Source organism: Lutra lutra, chromosome 5 (genome assembly GCF_902655055.1).
Source record: "Lutra lutra chromosome 5, mLutLut1.2, whole genome shotgun sequence".
Classification (NCBI taxonomy): Eukaryota; Metazoa; Chordata; class Mammalia; order Carnivora; family Mustelidae; genus Lutra; species Lutra lutra.
In genome coordinates this window covers 66,181,698-66,200,369 of record NC_062282.1, presented here as the reverse complement: position 1 = coordinate 66,200,369, position 18,672 = coordinate 66,181,698, and the positions used below count along the sequence as shown (strand labels likewise).

Below are 18,672 nucleotides of genomic sequence, written 5' to 3'. Positions count from 1 at the left end.
ACCTAAGAATGAAATTAAGGAAATGATTTCACTTATAACAGGATCAAAAATGAATAAATTTTTTTAAAAGATTTTATTTATTTATTTGACAAAGAGAGATCACAAGTAGACGGAGAGGCAGGCAGAGAGAGAGAGGGAAGCAGGCTCCCTGCTGAGCAGAGAGCCTGATGCGGGGCTCGATCCCAGGACCCTGAGATCATGACCGGAGCCGAAGGCAGCGGCTTAACCCACTGAGCCACCCAGGCGACCTGAATAAAATTTTTTAAAAAAACAGTAAAATACTTAGGAATAAACTGAATAAAAGCAGCATAAGATTTATACACAGAAAACTACAAAACATCATTGAAATAAATGAAACAAAACTTAATTAATGAAAGCCATTCCTTGTGTACAGTTTAGAGTAAACTTAATATTGTTAACTATGGCAACACTGCCCAAACTGATATACAGATCCAGTACAACCCTCATCAAAATCCCAGCTGGAATTTTTGCAGCAATTAACACATTGTTCCTAAAATTAAAATGGAAATGCAAAAGATCCAGAAAAGCCAAACAATCTTGGAAACAAAGTTGAAGGACTCAATACTTTCTAATTTCAAAATTATAATAATTACTGTACAAACAGTGTAATTAAGACTTTGTGGCACTGACATAAAGACAAGACATATATATACACACGAAAAGAAAGGAGTTGAAGGCTGAAATGAATCATCACATTTATGGTCAAATGATTTTCAGCTAAGATACCAAGACCATTCAATGGAAAAATAATATACTTTTTAACACAAATGGTGCTGAGACAACTGGAATAAGCAATGGTTACTCAAACATGACACCAAAAGCCCAAGCAACCAAGGAAAACACAAACTAGACTTCATCCAAATTAAAACCACTTGCGCTTCAAAATATGTAATCAAAAATGGAAATGGTAAACCCATTAAATGGAATATTTACAATTCATATCCAATAATACTTAGATCTACACGAAGTAAAGAATTCTTAAATTAAATAATAAAAAGACAAACAGTCCAATCAAAAAATAGGCAAAGGATCTAGACAGACGCTTCTGCAAAAGATTTAAGTAAGACCACTAAATACATGAAGAGATGCTTAATATTAACAGCCAGCAGGGAAATGCAAATCAAAGCACAATAATGAAATACCTCATGACACTACTAGGACAGCTATTTAAAATAGGTGTGATTAAAGAGGTAGAGAAACTGGAACCCTTATATATTGCAAATAGGAATGTAAAATGTCAAAAGAGCTTTGGCAAAACATTCTGGCAGTTCTTCAAAAGTTTTACATACATAATTACAAAATGACCCAGCAATTCTGCTTCTAAATATATAAACAGTAGAAATGAAAATATAGCCATACAAACCATGGCACACAAATGTTCAAATAATACCATTATTCATAAAGGCCAAAATGTGGAAACAACCCAAATATCTATCAGTTGATGAAATAATAAAAATGGTTTGTTCATACAATGGAGTATTATTTGGCATTAAAAAGACATGAAACAGGGTTGGCCTGGGTGGCATAGTCGGTTAAGTGTCCAACTCTTAGTTATGGCTCAGGTTGTTAATTTCAGGGTTGTGGAATGGAGCCCTGTGCCAGGCTCTGCATTCTGCCCAAGTCTCCTTGGAGTTTCTCTCTCCCTCTGCCCCTCTTGCTTCTGCACATATGTGCTCTAGCTCTGAAAATAAATAAATAAATAAATCTTTAAAAAAAAAAAAAAAAAAAAAAGGACATGAGGAAAGAGTAGTGACAGTAAGATGGTAGAACTGGAGCCCCTACAGGAGTACTCTAGAAACCAGTTAGGAGGCTGCAGGCAAGTTCAAAAGACAAGAACTATAGCATCAAAACGGGTTAAAAAAAAAGCCAGTTCACTTTATCTGAGACTGCCACTCCCAATGCAGGCAAAGCTCCCCTCATGGTTGGGGGAAGTGAGGGAGCTGGGGATGGGGAGCTTGTGTCCAACACACCAGCTTTTCAAAGGGCTGCCCAAGAGACCAGACTGTTTAACAGGACTGGAACCACTAACAGAACCCACATAGTTTGGATTCATGAGGGCTGCTGAAGACAAGGCAGAGAATGGGCAGCATGCTGAGGAACCAGATGGCTTGCGATGAGGTAGTCAAAGGCCAGCACAGTTTGATGAGATCAGGAGAAGGTACTAAATTTATACTCCTCAAGGTTAAAGACTGGAGCCAGCATTTGGCAATCTGGATTCCTAGAGAATTGCCCAAGGGGCTAGTTAGCATCTGTCTTGCCTGCTTTTGAGAGCAAACGGGGAATCAGTACTCTTTGAATACCTGGAAGCCACTAAGGGAAAAGTTTCAGTGACACAAGTAAGCCTTCAGTACTGCAGAAAAACACTAGAGGGAGCAAGATTACAAGCCCCGAAAAAGAAACAGAACTCCCTAATTAGGAAATTACACATACAAGCCCAGAGAAGCCCACCATTCAGAGGTTTCCAGAATATCCTATTGAGGTGATTGGTGAAATGTCCAGAGCCAATCCCTAAAGACTTAAAAGTGGTTCTTATTCAAATGCATAGAACTCGGGGGGCGGGGACGGATGGATCACCAAGTACACAAAGAAACAGGGAAACACGACCCTAATCAAAGGGTCCAAACAAATCTCCAGGAGTGCCTGGGTGCCTTAGGTGGTTAAGCATGCAACTGTAGATTTCGGCCCAGGTCACGATCTCAGGGTTGTGAGATCAACCTCCCAGATGGGAGCTTGAATCTTAAGAATCTCTCTCTCCCTCTCCCTCAGCACCCCAACCCAGCTCTCTCTTTAAAAACAAACAAACAGGGGCGCCTGGATGGCTCAGTGGGTTAAAGCCTCTGCCTTCGGCTCAGGTCATGATCCCATGGTCCTGGGATCAAGCCCTGAATAGGGCTCTCTGCTCAGCGGGAAGCCTGCTCCCCCCCCCACACACACACACAACCTGCCCCCTCTGCCTGCCTCTCTGCCTACTTGTGATCTCTGTCAAATAAATCAATAAATAAAAAAACAAACAAACAAACAAACAGGGGCGCCTGGGAAGTTCAGTGGGTTAAAGCCTCTGCCTTCCGCTCAGGTCATGATCCCAGGGTCCTGGGATCCAGCCCTGCATCGGGCTTTCTCCTCCGCAGGGAGCCTGCTTCCTGCTCTCTCTCTGCCTGCCTCTCTGCCTACTTGTGATCTCTGTCAAATAAATAAAATCTTTAAATAAATAAATAAATAACCAAAAACCATCCACATACTTTGGAAGATAACAAATATAAGTATATGTGCATACAACATCAGAGCACCAAAATATATGAAGCAAACACAGAATTGACAGGAGTTTGAAACACTCAAACAATAATAGTGGAGTATAATACCTGGCTTTCAATAATGGGTATAACACCTAGATAGATCATCAATAAAAAACTGGAAAATCTGAACATCACTATTTATCAAATGGATCTAACAGACATATACAGAACACTCACTCCACCTTATAGCAGCAAAATACACATTCTTCTTAAGCATACATGAACTGTTTTCCAGGGTAAATCATGACAAACCACAAATCAAGTCTTGGAAATATAAGAAAACTGAAATCATAGCATTATCTTTTCTAATCACAATGGGCTGGAACTCTAGCAGTTGGAAAACTGGAAAATCCACAAATGTATGAAAATCAACATACTCCTGAACAACCAATGTGTCAGAGAAGTCCCATGAAAAAATTAGAAAACATCTTGAGACAAATATGAAAATACTACATACCTCAACTTATGAAATCCAGTAAAGGAAGTACTAAGAAGTTTACAGCAGGAAGCACCTACATTAAAAAAAAGATTTCAGGGCACCTGAGCAGCTTAGTCATTTATGCATCTGCCTTGGGCTCAGTTCATAAGTCTGGGATTGAAGCCCACATGAGGCTTCCTGCTCAGCACAGAGTCTGCTTCTCTCTCTCCTCTCACCCCTGCTTGAGTTCTCTCTTATAATAAAAAAAAATCTCAAATCAATAACCTTATTTTTATACTTCAAGGAATAAGAATAAACTAAACCCAGAGTTAGCAGAAAGGAAATAATAAATATTAGAGCAGAAATAAACAGAAAATTAAAAATATCAAGACTAAGCACTGATTTTTATTAATGATCAATAAAACTGGAAAGTCCTTAGCTACATTAACTAAGGAAAAAAAGACACCAATAACTAAAACCAGAAATTAAAGTCATTTCGACTGATACCACAGAAACAAAAGAATTATAAAAGAATACTATGAACAACTGCATGCCAACAAACTGAATAACCTAGAAATTTCTAGAAACATGCCATCTACCAAGACTGAATCATGAAGAAATACAAAATCTGAATTAGTAAGGAGATTAAATCAATCATCAAAAGCCTCTGAAACGAGAAAAGACCAGGATGAGATAGCTTCACTGGAGAAATCTACCAAGCATCTAAAAATTAATTAATGCCAAACCTTTTCAAATGCTTCCAAAAAACTGAGGAGGACAGAACATTTCCAAACTCATTTTATGAGGTGAGCATTGCTCTCATACCAAAGACAGACAATATACTTTAAAAAAAAAAAAGTTAACCAATATTCCTTATGAACATTGCTGCAAAAATTCTCAACAAAGGGGCGCCTGGGTGGCTCAGTGGGTTAAGCTGCTGCCTTCGGCTCAGGTCATGATCTCAGGGTCCTGGGATGGAGCCCCGCGTCGGGCTCTCCGCTCAGCAGGGAGCCTGCTTCCTCCTCTCTCTCTGCCTGCCTCTCTGCCTACTTGTGATTTCTCTCTGTCAGATAAATAAATAAATCTTTAAAAAAAAAAAAAATTCTCAACAAAAATTAGCAAACTGAATTCAATACACCATGACCAAGTGGGATTCACCCCAGGAATGGAAAGAGGATTCAACATATAAAAAAGTTAATGTAATACAAATGTTACCAAAATGAAGAAAATCACATGACTATCTCAAGTGATGCAGACAAGGCTTGACAAAATTCAACACTTTTTTTTTTTTTAAAGATTTATTTATTTTGGAGAGAGGGAAAGCAAGAGAGCACATATGCACACGATTGGGGAGGGGAGGGGCAAAAGGAGAGAATCTTTAAGCAGACTCCCGGCTGTGCACAAAGCCCAATGACAATGCTCCATCTCACAACCCATGAGATCATAACCTCAGCCAAAACAAGAGCTGGACACTTAACCCACTGAACCACTCAGGTGTCCCTCAACGTTTTTTTAAGTAAGGTCTAGGCCCAACATGTGGCTTGAACTCATGACCTTGAGATAAAAAATCACATGTTCTATGAACTGAGACAGCCGGGCACTTTCTACCAATATTCCAACAGCATTTTTTGCAGAAACAGGAAAAAAAAATCCTAAAATTCACGTGGAATCTTAATGAACACTAAATACCCAAAAATAATCTTGGCAAAGAACAAATACATCCTTTCTTCAAAATATATTATAAAGCTACATTTCAATATGATATTGCCATAATGACAGACGTATAGGTCAATGGAACAAAAAGGAGAACGCAGAAATAAACCCTAAGTGTATTATCAAATTATCTTTGACCAATATGCTAAGACTACACAATGGGGAAAGGATGGTCTCATCAATAAATGGTGCTCGGAAAAGTGGATATCCACATGCAAAAGATGGATCCTTATCTTACACCATATACAAAAACTAACTCAAAATGGATCAAAGACCTAAATCTAAGATCTGAAACTATAGCACTCCAAAAAAAGCAAGGGAAAAAAACTGATTCATGACTGGAATGAAAGCAATGATTTATTTGATAACAAGTAAAAGCATCACAAAAGCAAAAATAGACAAACTGGACTGCATCAAACTTAAAACCTTCTGCACAGCAAAGTAAACAATTAACATAGTGAAAAAAAAATCAACCTACAAAATGAAAGAAAATATCTGCAAACCATTTACCAAATAAGGGGGAAAAAGAAAGAAAAAAGGAGGGAACGTAGGAAGGGAGGGAAGGAAGGAAGGAGGGAGAAAGCCTTGAACTCAGTAACAAAACATGCCGATTCAAAAATGGTCAAAGCACCTGGAGAGACTTTTTTTTTTTTTAATTAAGATTTTTTTTTTTTTTAAATTTGACAGAGATCACAAGGAGGCAGAGAGGCAAGCAGAGAGAGGGGGAAGCAGGCTCCCCACTGAGCAGAGAGCCCGATGTGGGGCTTGATGTCAGAACCCCAGGATCATGACCGGAGCCAAAGGCAGAGGATTAACCCACTGAGCCACCCAGGCGCCCCGATTTCTTCAAAGAAGATACACAAATGGCCAACGGGCATATGAAAAGATCCTCAACATCACTAATCACTGGGGAAAGGAAAATCAAAACCACAATGAGCTATCATCTTACACCTGTTAGGATGGCCACTATTTAAAAAAAAAAAAAAAATAACAGGTGCTGGTGAGGATATGAAGAAATTGAAACACTAAATGCACTGTTGGTAGGATTATAAAATGTGCAGCCACTATGGAAAACAGTATGGAGTTTCCTCAAAATACTAAAAACAGAATTCCCATATGATCACTTCCAATTCTGGCATACATCTAAAAGAACTGAAAATGTGATCCCAAAGAGAGATTTTCACACCCATATTCAGTACAGTTTTATTCACAATAGCCAAGATAGAAGCAACTTAAATGTCCAATCCTAAATGTCTGCTGACAGATGAATAGAAAAAAAAAAATATATGGTTTACACATACAATGGACTATTATTCAGCTTCAAGAAAAATAGAAATCGTGTCATATGCTAAAACATGAATGAACCCTGAAGACATTATGCTAAACGAAATAATTCAATCTCAAAAAGACAAATAGTACATGATTCCACTTACATGAGATATATAAAGTAATCCAACTTATAAAAACAGATAGAGAATGGTGGTTGCCAGGCGGTGGGGGAAAAGTAAAAAACTGTTGTTCAATTCAGTATGGTTTCAGACATGGAAGATGAAAAAGTTCTAAAGATCTACTCTTCAATAATGTGCATACAGTAATACTGTACGGTTTAAACTTGTTCAGAAGGTAAATTTATGTATTTTTTACCACAATAAAAATAAAGCATTGCTACATGCTAACTCAAAGAACCAAACACCAAAGTACTACATATTGTATGATTCTATTAACATGAAATGTATAGAACAGGAAAACCTATAGACTGGGGAGAAATGAAGGGAGGTTAATAAAGGGTACTATGCTTCTTTCCTGGGTGATGCAAATATTCCAAAATTGATTATGTTGATGACTGCAGAAGTCTGTGAATATAATAAAAATCACTGAGGTATAAACTTTAAAAAACGATAGATATTTCATGGTATTGATTTGTATCTCAATAAAGCTGTTTAAAAAAATCTACTACAGTGGGGCGCCTGGGTGGTTCAGTGGGTTAAGCCTCTGCCTTCGGCTCAGGTCATGATCCCAGGGTCCTGGGATCAAGCCCCACGTCAGGCTCTCACCTCAGTGGGGAGCCTGCTTCCTCCTCTCTCTCTCTCTCTCACCCTGCCTCTCTGCCTACTTGTGATCTCTGTCTGCCAAATAAATAAATAAAATATTTTTAAAAAAAAATCTACTACAGTAAGCAACTTTGAGAGTCTTATGTTTAAGGATAGTTTTACCCTCAACAACCATACTGTAGGGGCACCTAGGTGACTCAGATGGTTGGGCATCTGCTTTGGCTCAGGTCACGATCCCAGGTCAAGGTCCAGGGATTGAGCCCCATGTCTGGCTCCCAGCTTAGCAAGGAGTCTGCTTCTCCCTCTCCATCAGGCTCTCCCCCTGCCTGTGCTCTCTCTGTCTCTCTCTCTAATGAATAAATAAAATCTTAAAAAAAAAAAAAACTTATAATGTACAATATTAATATCTTGAAAGACTTCGGCTGTTTTTCTTTTGCTGCTAAGGTAAGATACCCTAGTATTTCAGTTTTTTGTTGTTCTCAAGCCTTGTTACAGAAGGGAAGTTAAGACATCTAAAGCCTTCAAATAAGTACTACAGAATACCTTCTTTCTCCCCCAAAGCAAATGTCCCTTTGTCTACATAATCAGTGGACCTTCCTTAAATTGTGTAAAGGAAGCCTAACATTCAATAAAATCTATTCACTTTCTGTAAACTAATAACTATACATAAATTTTAGGCTCAGGGCTTCTCAATAATACAATGCCAGACTGAGTTCCAAAAAGTTCACAGATTTAAAAAGGTCAGGGTGGGAGCACCTGGATGGGTCAGTAGGTAGGTTAAGCATCTGGTCATGTTACTGTTAAGCAACTCTATGTCATGATCCCAGGGTTCTGGGATTGAGCCCCCCATCGGGCTCTCTACTCAGTGGGGAGTCTGCATCTCCCTCTCCCTCTGCCCCCTACCCTTGTGCTCTCTCTCATTCTATCTCAAAATTTTATAAAAGAGGGAGAGCTTCTGGTGAAACATAATTTCTGAAAGTATATGGAAACCTGGCCCTCAAGATTCAGATCCTACATGTAAAGCTCTTCCTTCAAGGGATAGCACTTTCCTCCCAATTTACACTTGCCCTGCCATCAAAACAGACCAACTTCAGATGGGTAACATTATCACCACTTCTCTAATCCTTATCATTGTCTCAGGAGTCCTTACCTGGTTCAGGGAGCTCAGGCTGGGGTGTCAAACTGGGAATTCCCGGCTCTTTTTCCATCTCTTCGATGCTGGCACTGGATTTATCACAAACAGTCAACCGTGGTCCAACTGCATCTAAGCAGCTGGCATGATTTGGATCTGCCAGCGTATCATCCAGTATGTTTGCTGACGTAGGAGGTCTATGCTCTGGGAACTCATCCCCCTTCTTTGCGGGGTCAGCAGGAAGCAAAACCCCAAAGGCACCCTCAGAGTTTTCCTTCTCCCTAAATCTGTTAGTGCGCTTTCGAGGTTTAGTGCGCCTTTGGTTTAAACGCTGCCACCGCTTTTTAGGCACCGCTTGATTTACACCATTGGGTTCATCATTCTCACTGTTCATTTCAGTATCCACCTCTGGGCCTTTTCTGTTTTCAAAAGAGGAGACTTTATCAGGAATTTTATCAGGGTCACACTGCTTGACTTTGTTATCAAAATGAACACTAGAAAAATGGGCGCTGTCTTCACTTGTTAAATGGCCCATTAACTGAAGGGGTTCCTCTTTACCAGGGTCCTCTAGCCCACCTCTTGAGGAACCATTCTCTGCAACCCCACTTGCTCTGTCTCCCTGCAGTGCAGCATCAAGAGTTACAGCTGGAAGTCGGTTGAGTTTTCTTTTGCGCTCAGTCTTTAAGGCTTTACGGTTCAATGTGTTCTTTCCCATCTGGGCTGAAAAACTATCTCGCAGTTTAGATGATGGTTTTGATCGCCCACAGTTGCGCCTAGTAACACAGTTTGAGCGACTTTTACCAGAAGCAGGGACGTCTCTTCTGTCAGACACTAAGCCAGGTACAGATACAGACAACTCTCCAGACACTGCAGGGTCACCCCCACTAGGGCTAGGACGGACTGGGTTCTGAGTGCCATCTCCATTTTTTTCTGAACTGTGAGTGGAGCTTCCTGAAACCAAGACCTTAGATGCACCTACAGGACTACTCGTAGAACAGTCTCCAAGACCAGGACTCCGATAAGAGACCAAGTTCTGAGCAGTCATTAACCGCTGCTCCTTAGTCTTACTATCATGCATATCTTTTAACATCATTAACAATGTACTGAATTTGTAATCTGGTTCAATAGGTATATGATTCTGACCCGAGGCAGGAGAAAAAAGTAATGGTTTTGAAGGCTTTGATGTTCCAGAGTCACTCACATCTTCACTTAAGGATCTATAAGAGAGTTCCTTCAACTCTGACAGAACATGTTTCACCACTGCTGTTTCTATGTCATTTGAATCCCTGGTTTTCTCATGCATGTTGCTCAGTAGTTTTAGCCCATCCACTTTCCCACTTTTGGAAATGCTGGCCAAAGGAGAGCCTTTGGTATCAGAAGAGCAGCATTTCAAACTGCAGTCCTCATTTGTAACTGGAGGTTCCACTACAACTGGATTTTCTTTATGTTTGCACTTTATACTTCGGATCTTGGGCTGTTTGCTTTTTGAATGTAAAAGAGCTTGATTTGTAGCCCCACCTTTTATTAGTGAGTTCTCACTGGAAATGCTTGATGGTGTGTTGAATTTTGGAGAGAAACCATCATTTCTAAAATCTGATTGGGGTTTGCGGACAACAGTAGATACTTTAAGATCAGAGAGATTAACCTGAGATGTCTCAGTTCCAGGTTCTGCTGTTTTAGTACAATCCATTAAGTGGTCTGTATGTGAGTTAGTAATGAGGGACTTTTGCTTTGCTTTTACCTTAGTGTTTGTGGCAGGATACCTAGTATACTTTACCTTTTCATGTTTCTGCACAGATAACATATTCTCTGTTCTATCAAAAGCATCTGTAATTTCAAGGACACTGTTATCAGACTCTGAACTGTGATCTATGGGGTCCAGATCACTGCTTCCATCATCAGAAGTGGTACAGATACTAATAGAATCACTTCGCTTTTCTTCATCACCTGCTCCAATATAACAGAGCTGCACTTTTGAACTACACACCAAACCTCGTTGGAGTTTCTTCTTCTCCCCAGAACGTTTAGAGATCAAGGCACCCTCAGACAAGCCCAGTAAAGAGTCACAAGTTGAAGTCTCAAATTCTTTCTTTGCCGTGTTTTTCGCACAAGAAGAAAACAGGAAACCTCCTGGGGCAGTGCTGGACCCTGTGAGGCTGTTTGCTATCCTGGAAAGTTCATTAGAGGCCTGCTTATCAGATACATCCCCAGAAATAAAGTTTAGGCCGAGGTTCTCTGGAATCTTTCCCCTTCGTTCTTCCTTATGTGCTTCAAATTGCATGTGGCCCTTTTTCATACTAGTCCTTTTTGGATTATCAGAACTCTTCCTGGCTCGAGACTTAGCACAAGGCTTTTCCTTCTCATCTGCAGAATGTTCAGAGTCAAAAGCCAGAGATTTCAAGCAGCCATTAAGTAACAGGTCATGTTCTGATTCAGGATCATTTGCACAGTCCTCAAATGGCATATCCTCCTCACTGTCCAACTTGATTGAACTGGTGACACATCTTCGGTTCTTCGACCCTTTGGGAACATCGTACTGTTCAGCAAGACCAACACTGGCTTCCCATTTACTCAAAATTTTCTGAGGAACCTTAAATTTAAAGGAGAAAAAGATTATCACTTATCAAAAAAAAAAAAAAAAGCAAAAGGGAATAGAGAGATTATGAGCAAAGACCTCTCAAGAAACTCTTCCAAGCCTTGTAACTTCTTCAACGATACTTTTATGGTACTAGCTAGGTGTTTAGTACCCACTGTTCACCCAAAGCCAAACAATGGGGGATTCCTCAAATCTACTTCTACCACCAAGATCTATCATTAGAGGAAAGATTAATCCTCTGCTCTCCCTCCTTTATAAGGACAAAAGAGTAGACCATAACTAGGACTGCATTACTAATAAACATTACATTACTAAATCAAGGAATAATAAGACCCTTCCCATTTAGCCCTCCACACTTTACAATAGGACTTATTTACTTCCTGACTTATGAAGGCCAAGCACTTGCTCAGCTGTGTATGTGTAAGAGAAAGCAAAACGCTAAAGAAGATAAACATGGAAAAATGAGGACAGGAAAAATGAGGACCTCTACCCTAGGAGACCCTAAACTGGAACCTCTCGTTATCCCTAGACCCCTTTATTTCTGGTGTTGTATCTAATTATTCAATACACGTTACATAAAATCTGGATTATAACCAAGCAGTCTCCTGGGCTGAGTTATGTCCAGAGACACCAAAACACCTTGGGTATTACATACGTGCCTTTGTTGATTCTTCACAGATGGAGATACTGATGCTCTGTGAAATGTTTTTTCAAACTCTTCTTTTCCTCCCTGGCTTCATACAACAGTTATCAGTCAAGGTTCTAACTATTAGCTAACTATATTTTAATACTTATAAAAGGGATATTCCACTGAGCATGAAAAAATTCAGGTCACTGGAAAGATAGCCTCCTCTTATAAAGCAATGAGCTGACCATCTAATCTATTTTATACACACTCATTAATTCTCATAACTGTGACAAGAGTAAAACAACTTTCCAGAATCTGAAAGCCCTACTGAAATCCTTTGAAAAGGGGCTTGGTTAAGCTACATAACTAAAGGCTTGACACAAAAGCTTGTAATACCTCCCTACCACCAACCACCCAAAGTATTAGAACTGATGCAGTTAGCCTCCTTCATTGTAACAATAGCATATACTAGTTATTTCAGGACATCCAATTTATCACATATTAAATATTTATAATTATTTCTAATTTCCCAACAGTCTGGAGGGTACATATTATTATACTAGTTTTAGAGAAGTCAACTAAGAAACATTAGGGACTACATAATGACTCTAACTTATCCTAATAACGATTATTAAGCATTTATACACAGAGAAGACGAAACACTAATCGAATAGGAAATATTTCACCTTCTAGAATTGACTACAAAGGAATATTAAAAGAAATAAAACAAAATTTGACTCACCCAACTTTAACACAAATATCAAACAAATGGAAGAAAAACACAATATTCTTTATTAAAACGTAACTGGGCTTGAAACCGCAATATTAAGCATGAATCACCCCATACAAAAACCAGAAAACCACCATTTGCAACAACTTGGATAAAGCTAGAGAGTAACAGTGCTAAGTAAAATCAGTCAGTCGATCAGTCAAAGACAAATCCCGTTATGATTTTACTCATACATGTAATTTAAGAAACAAAAGAGCAGGGGCGCCTGGTGGCTCAGTCAGTTAAGCTGCTGCCTTCTGCTCAGGTCATGATCCCAGGGTCCTGGGATCAAGCCCTGCATCGGGCTCCCTGCTCAGCAGAAAATCTGCTTCTCCTTCTCCCTCTGCCTACTGCTCTGCCTACTTGTACTCTCTACCTCTGTGTCAGATAAATTAAAAAAAAAAAAAAAAAAAAAAAAAGAGCAAAGGGAATAAAAGAGAAAGAAATACAAAGAAACAGACTCTTGAAACTATAGAGAACAAACTGATGGTTACCAGAAGGAAGATGGGTGAAATAGGATAAAGATTAAGGAGCGCACTTGTCTGTGAATAAAAACAAACAAAAGCCAAGACAACAAACAAAAATGTTTACAGTTTTATCTTTCTCATTTTTTAGAGAAATAATTAATCCACGGAGTGAGAAATAGAATATTTCATTTCAATGATCATTTTCTTCTTATAAGAAGTAAGACAAAGGAAGACTGGTCATGTCATTTTATACTGTCACATCTAAGTGACAAGGCAAAAGTTATCTGAAATCATTTCTCAAAAAATTGAGAATTGTAAATATATGGAAGGCTGGTCCTATTTCATCCCAGGAAAAATACTGCTTCCATCAATTTTCTCACAAATACCTACTATCAAAGGAAATAACTTACATTTAAAAACTGTAAGACTTCTTCCTTGCCTCTTCCCTGTCCACCCCAAAGAAGATAATTAGAGAGGCTTTATTTATTTATTTTTTTACCTTGTGCCTATATCCTTTTTCTTTTTGCTTCCCTCTTCTCCTAAGAACAGGTAGCTCTTCAAACTGATGTCTGCCTTCGAACATGACGATTGCTTTTCCAGCCACCCAGGCTCTCTCTGAAGGGTCCCCAAAAGCCTCCACGTAGTATTGTCGATAGGGCCTCCGGTTTGAAACTAGACAAAAATAAGAACCAGTGTCATTACTTTAAAAAGATGACTGTTCATCTTCAAGAGAACAGCCATATCACTACTGCCAAAGAAATCTCTACTTAAAAAAAGCAAGAAGAACAAGAGATCACAGAGTGGAAATTTTATATATTCAATTTATGTGGCAAGAAAATGCGTAAGAGGGGTGCCTGGGTGGCTCAGTCATTAAGCATCTGCCTTAGGCTCAGGTCATGATCCCAGGGTCTCAGGATCAAGCCCTGCATCAGGCTCCCTACTCAGTGGGAAGCTTGCTTCTTCCTCTCCCAATCCCCCTGCTTGTGTTCCCTCTCTTACTGTCTTTCTCTCTCTCTCTGTGTCAAATAAATAAATAAATAAAATCTTTTAAAAAGGAAAGAAAGAAAACATGTAAGAGTTTAATAAAAAGGGGCACCTGGGTGGCTGCCTTCGGCCCAGGTCATGATCCCAGGGTCCTGGGATCGAGTCCCACTTAATAAATAAAATTACAACCTGGCTGAATTTTGATTTCTAGACCATTTCAAAAACAAGATCTATGAAAAAACTGACCTCCTTAGTCTCAACCTATTAAATCCTTCCATAGAAACCACCTATAAAGGGGGATTAAAATTGGTAAGATATATATGTATCTATATAGAATTTCAAAAGGTTAATTTGAGAAGTACATAGTTCTCCCATAAATAAGCAAATTCAATCAACACAGTGTGAACATTTATGATGTATCAGCACTATAAATAGACAAAAAAGAAACCTACTGCCTGGTGGTAAGAGATATACAAATAGATTACAGTAAAAGAATTGCAATAATATAAACATTCACTTTTTTTTTTTTTTTAAGATTTATTTATGAGAGAGAGAGCATGCATGCAGAGCGGAATTAAGGGAGGGGCAGAGGAAAAGGGAGACAGAATTTTTTAAACAGACTCCATGTCTGAGCATGGAGCCCAACATGGAGCTCGAATACACGACCTGAGCCAAAACCAAGAGTAGGCTGCTTAAGCAAACATTCACTTTTTTAAAATAACATTAAAAAATGAAGATCAGTGGGGCATCTGGACAGCTCAGTCATTTAAGTGGCCAACTCTTGATTGCAGCTCAGGTCATGATCTCAAATCCTGGGATGGAGCCCCTCCGTGCTCAGTGGGGAGTCTGCTTAAAGATTCCCTCCCCCCACCCCTCCCTTCACCCATGTGCATGGTCTCCAGCTCTCTCAAATAAATAAATGAATAAATCTTAAAACAAAACAAAACAGTGGAGATCACTAACTGGAGGACAAATGGAACATCCAAGCAGAATTTTTAAAGGTAAATAGTTTGTTAAGGAGAGAATTCCAGTATAAAGGCCCAGAACCTTCAAAGGCATGAATGAATAAACAAATAGCTGGGAATTAAAAGTAGTTCAGAACACTGAATCATAAAAACGTAGCAGGTAATAAGCAGTGGCTAGACCTGAAAGAGCTTGATGCCAGGTTAAGAGCCTGACCACTGTATGAGCTCTTGTCGTTAAGGAGTCTCATTTAAACCGTGGAACCACAGGCTCAGTTTTGGGTTTTAGAAAGATAAATCTTCTTGACCTTGGAATAACACATTCAAGAGGAAACAGAGAGAAGACTCAGTAGACAAGAGATTACCAAAATAGTGTACATGCAAGATGACTAGAACTTAAAGCAGTAACACTGGGAATCAAAAAAACAAAATTTGAAATATACTTTTTAGAGATAAAACAAAAGGACTTAACAAGTAATAAAAAGTCAGAAGGGCTCCTGCCTGATTCAGGTCGAAGAGCATGCACTCTTGATCTTGGCTGAGGTCGTGAGTTCAAGGCTCATAGTGGGTATAGAGATTACTTACATAAAAATAAAACTTAAACAGAGGAAAAAAAAGATCGGAATAGATATTTGAACACCAGTGTTCATACCATTATTATTCAAAACAGCCAAAACATGGAAATAACCCAAATGTCCACTGAAGGATGAACAAAATGTGGTATACACATTCAACAGAGTATTACTGAGACTGAAAATGTATGAAATACTGAAACATGGATGAACTTTAAAGACATTATGCTAAGTGAAATAAGCCAGACACAAATAAACAAATAATTCTACTTATATGATGGACCTAGAATAGTCAAATTCATAGGGAAATAAGTGGAACAGTACTGACCAGGGGCTAATTCTTATCAAATGGGTATGGATTTATACACTGAAAAGTGTAAAAATATGAAAAGGTTCTGGATATGTACAGTGGTAATAATTGCACAACAATGTGAATGTACTTAATACCACTAAACTGTACACTTAAAAATGGTTAAAATGGGGACACCTGGGTGGCACAGCCAGTTGAGGGTCTGATTCTTGGTTTTGGCTCAAGTCATGATCTCAGGATTCTGAGACTGAGCCCCATGTCAGGCTCCAAACTCAGTGCAGAGTTTGCTTGAGGCTCTCTACTTCTACCTCTGTCCCCCAACCCAATAATATTTTTTTAATGGTTAAAATGGTAAATTTGTGGGGTGCCTGGGTGGCTCAGTTGGTCAAGCATCCAGCTCTTGGTTTCGGCTCAGGTCATGATCTCGGAATTGTGGAATCTAGCCCCAGGTTGGGCTCTATGCTCAGCATTGAGTCTGCTTTACCCTCTCCCTCTGCTCCTCCCCTCACCACCACCCACTCTCTCAAATAAATAAATAAATAAATAAATAAAAATATTTTTTAAAGTAAATAAAAAATAAAATGGTAAATTTGTTACATATATTTTAGCACAATAGAAAAGAGGTCAAATTAACAAGTATTGGTGAGGACACAGAGAAATCAGAACCCTCACTTATGCTGATGGAAATCTGAGCTGGTGTAGCAGCTTTTCAAAGCAATCTGGCAGTACCTCAAAAAGCTAGAGAGAGTTAACATGTGAGCCAGCAATTCTACCCCTGGGTATATATGCAAAAGATTTGAAAACATTATGTCCACACTAAAACTTATAAACAAATATCACAGCAGCACTATTCTGAACAGCCATAAGGTAGAAATAGTCCAAATGTCCACCGACTGATGAATTCATAAATAAAATGTGATCTATCCATACAATGGAATACATTTACCATGAAACAGAATGAAATACTCATACATATATAGACTTCGAAAGCATTACGCTAAGTGAAAGAAGTAGTCACAAAGGACCACATAGTATATGATTCCATTTATATGAAATGTCCAGAATGTGCAAATCTATAGAGATAGAAATGTATTACTTGTTACTTAGGGCAAAGAAGTGTAAAGGGAAAGAAGACTGGGGAGCAGGCAGATAAATGGTTTAAGGTTTTTTGGGGGCATGATGAAAATGTCCTAAAACTGACTACTCGTGGTAATTACTCAACTCTGAATATACTAAAAACCATTCACTGAATTGTATACTTTAAAGGGGTGAATTTTAAGTTGTAAATTATATCTCAAAAAAGTTCTATAGAAAATAAAAGATCTAATGGTATAAGGGCACAAAGAAGGAAGAAAGGGTGACTCCTAAGAATTTGGGGTATATGACTAGGTGGCAGGGATCTATTCACCAAGGCGGGAAATAAAGAAGTACTGGTCTGAGGAGGAAAATAATTAGGTCAGTTTTCAATAAGGTAAGCTCAAGTGCCTAAAGGACATCCAAGTGAAAGCTTCAAGTACACAGCTGGGCTTGCAGATGTGAACCCTGAGGAAAGCACTAGTATTGTGTATATAAATTAAGTTTACCGATAACAGTTAAAACTCAAGAGTTAATAAGACTGCTATTCAAAAAGAATAGAAAATAGGGGCTCCTGTCTGGCTCAGTCGAAAGAGCATGTAACTACTGATCAAGGATCGTGACTTTGAGCACCATGTTGGGTGCAGATTACTAAAAATAAATAAATAAATAAGTAAATAAACAAACTTGAGAGAGAGAGAGAAGTAAAAATAAAAATAAATAAAACTAAAAATAAAGAATTACCTACCTGAATGGCAAAGTAGAAGAGGATCCAGCAAAGGAAAATAAAAAGAATTTTTTAAAAAATTAGATAAAAATAGTGATTATTTTAAGAAGAGAACACAAAAGTCAAGGATGAGAGAGAAATATTAGAAGCAAAGGGAGGGTTTCCCTGCACCAAATGCCCATAAAATTAAAAACTAGTACATACTGTATTACCAGGTAACTAATGCCCTGCATACAGCAAGGTTAGTAGAATAAAAGGAGAGAATGGGTGATTTCAGAGCTTTCAGAAGCTGAGTAGCACACCCAGAAATGGAGAAAGTCCATGGTTCCTGCAATCATGGTTATGAATGGAAGGTGAAAGCTGCCACAGGTAGAGTCACCGGTAGAGCTTTTTGAACAATAGGTTTATTCAAATATTAGTTCTCTTCAAAGAGCCACAGTAATTCTCTGCTCTAGTAAAACAAGTTAAGAATCTTTTTAAAGGGGCGCCTGGGTGGCTCAGTGGGTTAAAGCCTCTGCCTTCGGCTCAGGTCATGATCCCAGGGTCCTGGGATCGAGCCCCACATCGGGCTCTCTGCTCGGCGGGGAGCCTGCTTCCTCTTCTCTCTCTCTCTGCCTGCCTCTCTGCCTACTTGTGATCTCTATCTGTCAAATAAATAAAATCTTTAAAAAAAAATTTTTTTTTAAAAAGAATCTTTTTAAAAACTATTATTAATGTTAAAGTAGAAAACTTTAAAGATAAAGAATGAGACTAATACTCAAGTTTAGTTTTGTTCCCCTCTGAAACCCCATTTAAAAAAAAAAAAAAAAAACAGTAAAAGCAGTTTTAAAAAAAATAAACACAAAGGATGCAGCACCAGGAAAAAAAAAAAACAACAACAACAATAAAAATCTGGAAAAGTTGAAAGTCAGATGGTAATGAGAGTTAAAAAGAAAACTGAGTAATAGACAAGCTC

The 18,672-nt window shown here is 38.7% G+C and overlaps 1 protein-coding gene across 9 annotated transcripts in view; it reads right to left on the bottom strand.

Moving 5' to 3' along the window:
- The window catches only part of NSD1 (nuclear receptor binding SET domain protein 1), a 154,843-nt gene that overhangs the window by 58,853 nt on the left and 77,318 nt on the right, over nt 1-18,672 (bottom strand). For all 9 annotated transcript variants that reach the window (XM_047731419.1, XM_047731423.1, XM_047731425.1 and 6 more), the window contains 2 exons: nt 13,588-13,760; nt 8,647-11,218 (listed from right to left, as the gene is read on the bottom strand). In XM_047731419.1, the coding sequence (XP_047587375.1) occupies nt 8,647-11,218; nt 13,588-13,760 (2,745 nt within the window). The remainder of the gene's footprint in view (nt 1-8,646; nt 11,219-13,587; nt 13,761-18,672) is intronic.